Source organism: Lactuca virosa, chromosome 5 (genome assembly GCF_052849685.1).
Source record: "Lactuca virosa cultivar CGN04683 chromosome 5, Lactuca_virosa_CGN04683_v6, whole genome shotgun sequence".
Lineage (NCBI taxonomy): Eukaryota > Viridiplantae > Streptophyta > Magnoliopsida > Asterales > Asteraceae > Lactuca > Lactuca virosa.
In genome coordinates this window covers 357,505,398-357,515,907 of record NC_136430.1, presented here as the reverse complement: position 1 = coordinate 357,515,907, position 10,510 = coordinate 357,505,398, and the positions used below count along the sequence as shown (strand labels likewise).

At 28.5% G+C, this 10,510-nt stretch overlaps 1 protein-coding gene across 1 annotated transcript; it reads right to left on the bottom strand.

Moving 5' to 3' along the window:
- Positions 1–401: 401 nt before the first annotated feature.
- LOC145113493 (uncharacterized) lies at positions 402–9,123 on the bottom strand. The gene is made up of 20 exons (XM_079049572.1): positions 9,090–9,123; positions 7,387–7,471; positions 7,281–7,303; positions 7,168–7,226; positions 6,882–7,090; positions 6,687–6,807; positions 6,433–6,612; positions 6,279–6,347; positions 5,992–6,197; positions 5,884–5,887; positions 5,750–5,765; positions 3,968–4,160; positions 2,479–2,564; positions 2,306–2,374; positions 2,108–2,218; positions 1,816–1,977; positions 1,459–1,716; positions 1,102–1,338; positions 928–1,009; positions 402–822 (listed from the first exon to the last, which is right to left on the bottom strand). The coding sequence occupies exons 1-20, from the start codon at positions 9,121–9,123 to the stop codon at positions 402–404; spliced, it is 2,625 nt and encodes an 874-aa protein (XP_078905698.1).
- Between the last annotated feature and the right edge of the window lie 1,387 nt (positions 9,124–10,510).

The following is a 10,510-nucleotide window of genomic DNA, read 5'->3' as shown; positions in this document are numbered from 1 at the left end:
AGTGAAGTATCCTTAAGAAACCTTTTAATCTCAGGCCATTTGGGATTACACGTAAAGGTTATGAAGAAATCAGGATATCCAAACCATTTACATAGTGACATGGCATCCAAATAGTTTTGCAGCATATAGCGTGCACCATCGGTAAAGGACGAAGGTAATATGACATGTTGGCCGACATTCGAGATATCAGTCGTTCCTTGAGATTTTTGGTTACGTAAATTTTCATAAGAATCACATCTAAGAACATGTTGTTGCCTACGTATGTAGTACAATCTCTCCGTTTCCATCATAGTATAGGCATCTACCAGAAACTGTTGAAACAACCTTTTTGAATTAAGTATGAGAGAGAACGAATGATCTCTGTATTGAATCCTATAAGCGAAATATTCTCTCATTGTACATTACGCACGCTTTCTGTCGGTCGTAAATGACACACCTCTATGAAGAATGTCAACACTGTAACCATCATCCCCATATGGAAATAGCAATGGATATTGGAGAGGAAGGTACAAAGGATGCAATTTACTGATACGTTGTAGAGAACCATTTTTTGTTTGAACGACGATATCCCTCTTTTCGATTGAATCAGAAATGTCACCAATAATTAAAGCAGCAACCTCAGAAGCAGTCGGTAGGTTATATGTTCTTACATCTTGCTCCCTTCTCCCGATAAGTCGTAATTTCATATCAACTTCTGGATTTTTCTGAAAAGTATATCTTACCATCCTATAAGATCTAACCAAGACATTATTTGAATCCAACATCACCTTAATATCTTCAATAATATCACTATCAATTGATGTTGATTGATCCTTTTCCCCACTAAAATAAATAAATTTATACATAATATTAGTAATATATATATATATATATATATATATATATATTAATAATAATAAATTATGAATAAGAAGTTTGATAAAATACCGAAAACATCTTTGTCTATTTGTAGTTTCGTTGTCAGTGTCATAAATGTATAACTGAGAGAATTTTGGTTCCGATCCTTTTGCTGGTAAAAGACTTCCAATACTATGATAATTTTGACCACCCAATCTGAAATGTATGGAGCGTTTCCTCTATTGATTGAAGAATCAATTTTACCACCCATCGACGTAAAAGAAAACATTGAATTGTAACGTCGAATGTTTTTCATGAAGTGTTTGCTTTTTGAATCCATATTTCGGAACATTCTTTCATAAGTCGGGGGTGCTTTCTTTAAATCTGGAAGTTGAACTTTGTCGTAAGCACAACATAATGAATAATCCGTGTTCCCCTTTTCTTTACCTCTAATGGATTCATTTCTCCATAACTTTGCACGACATGTTTGACATACAACATCTTGATCACCATGATCCAAATATTTTGTAAAATAAAAGCGTTGAATAAAATATCAATGAATTTTATAAGTATATACAACATAGTATTTGAAATGTAAAATGGATATTATTTTTTGATTACCATTTGAGATACCAACTATAAGATTTTCATTGTTCACTTGATGTATATTTTCTACATCTTCTGTCAAATCAATCAATGGGATAGGGGATAAATGTCTCGTCTTCGTTTTTAATTTATGACATCCTGGATTTAACTTGATTGATGATGAAGAAGTGATTACTGTAGATGCATTTTTTGATGTCATTTCATTTGAAAGTACATAGTACTGTCTTCTGTTCGATAACTTGGAAGTGACATATTTATCGAAACTGATGTTATCTGACCAAAAAAAAGTATAATATATATATATATATATATATATATATTATATATATATAAAATGGATAATAGTATATTTTAAAAACAATAAATAATTACCATTTCTAATGTTAGATAACAGATTTTTAACATTTGTAATGTTAGATAACGGAGTTCTAACATCTGTAAAGGAAGGAGAGTATTGTATGGTTGTATTATGCATTCCAGGTGAAGTAAATGAATTGACATTTTGAGTTTGACCAACAATGTTGGTTGATTGATCTGTAAATAGCAACAACTTATAAAACTTGTAAAAATATGTATAAAACAAAGTAACAGTAAAACATAGAATATAAAATAATAATAGGGTTACAGTTAATTATATTATTTAAGAGATGCAGTATTGATGTACTTGGAACGTTCAATGTTGTTTTCATTTTCTTCGATCTTTTATTTTCCAAATATATTTTTCTTTGTCTTCTTTTCTCTCGGGCTTGCATGTGGTACATGTTATTGTTGTTTTCTGCATAAGAACACATAGGATAGGATATGAAATGTGAAATTAGGTAAATAATATGATTATATAATACAATTGAATAAATAAACGTACCTTTGTAGGCATCGGTTACCAATTTCGAAGAATATTGATTTGCAGCGGACGAAGAACTTGACAATTTATCTATTTTTTTTATGTTAATACATGTGTTATTTATTTAAATAAATTCAATGTTAGTTAAAAAATAAGAAATAATAATAATAATGTAAATTTATTTGAAAAGTTACCTTTGTTAATTGAAGTATTAACCGATGTAGTTGTTGAAGTATTTAATTTTGTAGTCTTTTTAGAAGAAAGGGAATGCATTGTATGTCTGCAACCTTAAGAGATAAATGAGATTACTTTAAAAATTAAAATATTTAAGAAATATCAAATTAGTAGTTTATATAATATTTATATAACAAACAAATATGTATAATGTGAATTTGTAGTATATTTAAGTATTTTTGTTAAGTATTGGCAAAAACGGTACAATAAGATTATATAATTTTTTTTTTAATTTGTTTAATACAATGGTTTTGTAAATCTCCAAATATTAATTTAGTCATGTATTATTTTTTTAAAAAATAAGTCAATTGAAATCTTTTTAAAATTTTAAATAATATAAAATCGAATTTTTATATTTGTTTATATTGTGTAAAAGTGAATTTAATTAAAGATATTAAAGTTAACATGAGTCGGAGTCAGATCCAAAGCTAAATATGGGTCGGAGTCGGATCCAAATAAGAGTCGATACCCACAGGCACTGTCAGTCGTCACATGTCTTGTATATGCAGAAAGAAACCGGGTCAAGAAATCGCAATACTCTCCCAACAACTCTCTTTCTACAGACGTCTTCTTTATCACTCACTCTCTCTATCTTTCTCTTTCTGTGTGTGTCTTCCTATCACTCACTCGCCGGTTAACCCTCAACTTATTTCCTCGATTCACCCACCATCGATTGCGTTCAACAACGCATGAAACGGAACCTTGAAGATTTCATCTACAGTGACCTCTCCTCATACGACTTAGTCTCCGTAAGGATGATAATAGACGATCCTAACCCCGACTCTCCTTATTCCACTGCCTACCTCAATTCCTTCCCTGATGTGCATCACCAGTAATCATCGTCATTTCCAACATAGGGCTTATTCCATTTCCATTTGTTCTTTCCCCAATTTCAACCAATTTTGCGTTGGGATGATATGAGGGGGTAAAACCCTAGTTCTCCATGGAAACCATGAAGATAAAATCGTTGGATATACGAAAAGTGGTGATGATTAAAAATGGATTATTGATTCTAAACATCTATTCGAGCATGCTTGTTACAGTTAGTAGGAATGAATGTCTATTTAGAAGAGGTAACACATTTTTTTTCCGAGTATGTAGATATTTTGATTAAACTTCAGTTTGTGACATCTGTTTCACAAGAGATAACACTTTTTTTTTTTACAGTATTTGCAGATATTGTGACAGATGAAGAGATTCAAAAACCTTGTTTCAAAAGATTAGAGCTTTAAGAACTTGATGGAACTTTACAAGGTAGATAATATTTTCTTAGTCAAGATGCCTTTTGATCGATGTTTTTCTTTAGTTTGGTTGGAATTGGAATTCAATTCCATTCCAACATTTAGTTGCAAATGAGTATGGAATTGGAATCCAATAAATCGATTGACTTTCAATGTTCAACAATAAATCCATACAGAAACCAATGTAATCTAAACTCAAAAGACTAACCTGATATATGAATATGGAAATCTTGCAGGAAGTAAGAGGGCTTTAAAATGAAAAGCAGTTGACGTGTGAACTGAAATGAGGAATAGAACTTCTATGAAGCAGATTGCTGTAACTTTGAGGAAATAAGATTCGTAGATGCAATTGAAAGACAAAGAAGACGAATGAGGATTTTCAAAATGATTGATTTCACGTTCTGAGGTATATTTAGAGATATAAACTTATTCACATAATAATATCTTCAAAATATACTCCCAGATTTTATGAATTTATTGTTGTTGAATTTTTATTGGATAAATTTATGTTCCAGATTTTATGGGATTTAATAGATTACAAATCAATTAAATTTTAATATATGATTTGAATTTAATAAGGGATTACCGAAAATTATGAAACAATATTTTAAATAGACGAAATTTATAGAGGATATACATATACTATATATGGTGCAACCATGAGAGAAATGTATTATTTACTTGTATGTGTATTTTGTTCAAATATAACGTTTTTAACAATGTGAACATATAAAAGTTATATAAGTCTTTATTATAAAAAAATAATTAATTACAAATCACCTAAAAAACAGAATATATTAATATACATATTACTTAAAAAACAATGCTATATTATTCAGTTTTGGTCCAAGGGAGAGATTAACACTGTAAAAAAAATATTCATAATAACTCATACGCTATATTATGAAATCCATGTGTATGTTTTGTTTCAGAATTCATAATTTTTCTTGTATGAATACATGCATACGATCATAAGACTTTAATAAAAAAAATAGTTAAATTCTTCTGTTTGTAACCCAACTTTCTCTGTTTGCTTTTGAATATGATACACGAAATAAGGAAAAAAAGTCTGCCATGCTTGTTCCTTTTTGCTTGACTTGATTTAGGATGTATTATTTTATTAAGAACAAATCAAAGATATGTCCTTCAAAAACTGCATAAAAACTTACCCACGTGAACATGTTTCCAAAAGATGCATGATGTGTCCTTTTCATTCCAATAAACATGTATACCTTGATATCCTTTAAACAATCATTGTCTTGTCTTCTTACTATAACATTATACAGTGGATTGTGGTTTGGAAACTACTTGATGCAAACAGAGAAATTAAAAATTTAAAGTATATTAATATGACTTCATGATAAAGCATGATTTAACTTTTCATTACTTTCATTGCATGTAATTTGACTTCATAAGCATGATGTAACTTTTAAATACTTTCATTGCATGTAATTTGACTTCATGCGGCCAATAGTTTTTAACTTTTTGCATTTGTCTACTACACTCCTTTTTGTAATATTAATTAGTGTATCTTTCATTAATTTAAATGGGGAACCAAAATACTACATAAAACATAACATGTTTAATAGGTTTGTCTCTCCCAAATAAGAAAGGACATTAGTTTTTGCTCCTCCATCTTGTGCATGCTTCCCACCAGATGCGTTTCCCTAGAATGGAATTGATACGAATTGCAAATGAAGTAAGTCAGATAAACAGTAAGTACATAAATGAACTCATGAAGGCATTTTTTTTGCTTGAAATGGTCAAAAGTGTTGGAATAATTGTTGTTGTGATTTTGCTTTTCATATGTGAAACACAACATTTATACCGAAATTGCCCCTGCAACTTCCAATTAGATAACATGACAAATAGTAATCCGAAGTTAGATATCATGAATTACTAGTGCAAATGCTTTTTTTTTATAATCCATTAATACGTCAATAAACCAATAATAATTGACATCCTAAATATCCAAAAATAAAAATAATACCAAACAATGAAAATATCTTTAAAAGCAAATAAACATCAAAATATATTAAATGTGTGTTAAAACCAAAACCAACTAACTTGTCCACTTTAAAACAATAAAAATATCCAAATATATCCAAAACAAATAATAATTGCCATCCTAAATATCCAAGAATAAAAAGCATACCAAACAATTAAAATATCTTTAAAACCAAAGAAACATCAAAATATATTAAATGTGTGTTATAACCAAAACCAACTCACTTCTCCACTTTTGGAATTAAGAGTTGAGTTTCCTCTCCGATTGATTTTCTTTTAGCCTTAGTTGAACTTAAATCATCTCCGGAATCAACGTCATAAATGTCTTGGAGGTTGCGCTTCAAATCAGTTGATATTTTGCTAGGACTTGTTGCGGTTGATTTATCAACTGTTGATGGTGTAAAACTTTCATCTGTTTGTGAGATCACATCCTAAATTTTTTTTTAAAAAAAATAAGTATTTAATTGGAACAATTAAATATAAAAAAAAGTTAATGAAAGAAATTGAAAAACCTTTTGAACAGGCTGTACAACATCATCTGATTCCAAAGGCACTTGATTTAAGGAGACGGATTCAATACTCTACAAAATTAAATGGAAATATGTTAATCGTTATGTATTTAAATAGTAAACAAATATAATTGGTGAACCCTAAAATGTTTTGTACCATAAGTTCTAATTTACTTTCCAATTCTGAAACAATGGATACATCTTCTGTAAGCTTGAGAATGGTGTAGATATTATTATAGTTGTTGACATTGTATTTTGTAATATCTACAAGAAAACCAAACTTGCGGTTTTTCAACACGTTAAGTTGCATTGGAAATAGTGCATCACTGTCTCCAGCCTGTAAGAAGATTTTTAATAAATTATAACAAATTAAATGTTTTATGATATTAATATATGAATAATATAATATACCGCTTCATGTATCTTTTTCAACTCGTATGCACTTATATCTAACAACCTCTTTGCTTCTCTATCAAAAAGAGTCAATCCGATGGTGCCAGTACCATCTTGTACGTTGATTGAAATTATATACCTTTAAAAAAAATTAGATAAATATTAATTATCTAGAAAGTTTGAAACAATTAATATAAATATAAAAGTGTTTACTTGATAACTGTAAGAAAATCCGAATTGTTGCAACTTGGATCTTTACACTGAACAACAACAATTTCTGTAATTTTGTGAGGGTCGGTATAGGAATGATTTGGTCTTGGAACTGGAGTTATTTTTTTTCCACATTTGTAGCATGCTTCGTAATACCATCGTAGATTCTGTCTTATATTAACGATTGAAGCAACTAACAAAAATTTCATTTCCTGTATTTAATAGCATGTAAAGTTAGAAAAATACATAGTGTAAAAAAAATAAAAAGATATCAAATAATGCAATGTACCTTCAGCGGTTCTGTGATCTCACAAATTGTTTTTAATGGGAAAGTGCCCTTAAAGTAATCTGTATATGAAGAAGAGTAGCTTTGGAGTTAAGTAATGCTTTTTTCAGATTTACCAACATTGTCATCAGCTTTCAATCTGTAATGTTTAAAATAATTTGTTAAATCATAGGATTTGTGTTAGTGTAAATTAAACAAATAACAGAAATCAAAGAAACTAACTTTTTCTTGTACTCATTAATTTCAACAATGTCAGAATTTATGAACATTTTGGTTACTTCAAAATGACTTTTAGCTTGACCAACTCCTGTAAAATTAAAATAGCAAATCAATAACAATTATACAAAAACAAATATATATATATATATATATATATATATATATATATATATATATATACTTTTCCATAGGTTCTATGGAAAATGAATCATTAGGGCATCAAGTTAAGAACCAATGAGAAAGTGACACATGTTACCTTATTGATTAATAGGTAAATCACATGAATGGCCCCTGTGATTTGGATAATTTGTAAGTTTCTTCTCTAACTTATTCTTTTTAATTTGAGATCGTCCTTATGATGAATACGGTTATATATTAAGTAACCACCAACCGTCACTAGTTTAAATAATTTCAGAATTTCACCTTTAATATCCACGTTTTCATAAATACTTCGGATGTAATGATTATCAAAACTTAATCTTGCTAGAATTCTTAATGGAAAAATCAATTTTCTTGACTTTTTGCGGTTATACTCATTAAAAAACGGTTGAGGAATATATACGTACGGTTATCAATACAGTTACAATTTATGGTTTTTAATTGTTTTAAGAAATATACATGTGTATACCCCCACTTAATCCATTAGAGTATTGAATAAGAATTAATTCTTTGATGCTTTCACGATAATAGAAATTTCTTATATTAAATTTAATTAATAGTATTTATTACAATAAAACGAATGAATCCCAATTCGTACGTTAATGAAGATGGCAGTTACTATCCTTATAAATCCATGATTGAATGAAAGTGGCGGTTACAATTGGGTTGTGAGTATTAAACAACATATTCTTGGATTTTGGATGAGAGAAGTTCGTTATTGCATTCTAACACATTAATTGAGAACTAATTTAATGATGACCGTTAATCTCATGTTTGGGACTAAACACAAAAATTACTACAAATCATAAGGACCATTTATGTAATTTGATGTGTTGGCATTTTTTGATTGGTTCTAATATTTGTTGCCCTAATTATTCATTTTCCATATAACCTTTCCATATATATATATATATATATATATATATATATATATATATATATATATATATATATATATATATATATATATATATATATATACAAACCATCCCAAATATTAAGCTTTACAAACTGCATCACTATAACAACACAAATAACCGTCGGATTATCTTTTAGGTATTGTGACAGCTAGTATGCTTGAGTTCCAAAGATAGTAACCTTAAGATGTACAGACCTAAATAAACAATGAAAATAGTTAATACTATTAAGTTGTGATTTAATTAAAGATAATAAAGGAATAAAAATAATATAAACTCACTCTAGGTTGCTAAGTGTGAGTTTGATATAATGTTTGGATGCTACAGGATTTGATGTTTTAAGCGGTCGAATTGAGACAATCTGTCCAATAACATCTACACAAGTATAACACAAGTTATACTATTGCATTAATATTAAAACATTAAAATAAAAAAATGTATAATAAAGAACACAAGTCAAAAAAGTAATTGGAATAAAATTTAATAACTAACCAAAGAATGCGTCCCGTGGGCATGTTTGTTCTATGATTGAATTAAAATCAAGAAACATAAATCCATTCACTGGTCCTGAGAAGTCGTCACATATTTTTAGGATACTTTTCCAATCCAAAGTTAGTGTTTGCTTATGACCTGTATAACTAAAACCATTAGTAACAGCCGCCATATTGGGTTTTATAATTATATAAGTTTCATTTTCCTTTAATAAATGAACAAATCTGGAGAAATTCTGATTGAAGACATGAGAATGGTATTTTGTACCTTGTTCAATCTAATAAATAATAATTATCTGTTTGTTGCAACATATGTAATATTGAATGGGCAAGAAAAATATAAGAAATACAACAAACCTCCTCGTCCATTAGGATCATTTCAATTGAACAAACCCTATTATTTTTGGTAAAGTTCCACATTTTCAGCACCTGTATCTTGATGTGTGAATTATCATCAATTTGATCAATGTTTTTTAGGTAAACTTTCTTCCCTATATTCATTTCCTGCAAAACGATTGAAACCATATAGAAATGTTAGCAAATAGCATATTTGTAAATTAATATATGCAATTATCGAATATATACAAATACATACTAAAATGGTTCCTATTTAGTAGAAATATAGCAAATAAGATCACAGAAAAAAAGTGTTTCAGAATTCCTTCATTGTGTGATTATCATATTTATTACGAATTGAAACACAACATTTATACCAAAATTGCAACTGCAGCTTAGAATTAGATAACATGACAAATAGTAATGACAAGTTAGATATCATGAATTAGTAGTGCAAATGTTTTTTTTTTATAATCCATTAATGAAGTAAGAAAATATTGATCCGTATAAAAATAAGATAACAAAATGAATTTCTGTAAATAAGATAACAAAAAAAAAATAACTGTTTCAAAATGGTTCGATATCTGTACAGTAATAAGTAAAAAAATATTGGCATTTCTTCAAATATAACGTTTTTAAGAGAATATATTAATATACAGATTACTTAAAAAACAATGTGAACATATAAAAGTTATATAAGTTTTTATTAAAAAAAATAATAATAATTACAAATCACCTAAAATAACAGTAATCTGGTAAAACTCATACGCTTTAAACATAGATGACCCATGGCCAAACTTAGATTAATTTAAAAAAAAAATAACATATATTAATATACAAATTACTTAAAAACCCAGGAGCCCTAAATCGTATTGTCCCTATGGGAATAGTTTCAACAACATTGGTAATAGGAAGGAATTGTGAAGTTCTGGGCAAGGAGATAGGGAAAGGTCATAACCATTGTGGAGGTCAAAATGGTCCTTTTAGCAGGTAGCAAACACTTTTAATTCACTTTCAAATAAAATGATGGCATTTTTAATAGGTATCAAACATATCGGTGATGCTTGTATCAATATTTAAAGAAAACAATGTCAAATAGACTGATGGCTTTTTTCAGGGTATTCCAAATACTGGTTCAGGCCGAATTCTTTCTCTTTTTCTAATTTTCAGGCTATTCGAAATCCATTATTTGTTATAATGTAAAAGTAAAATGATTATTTAGTT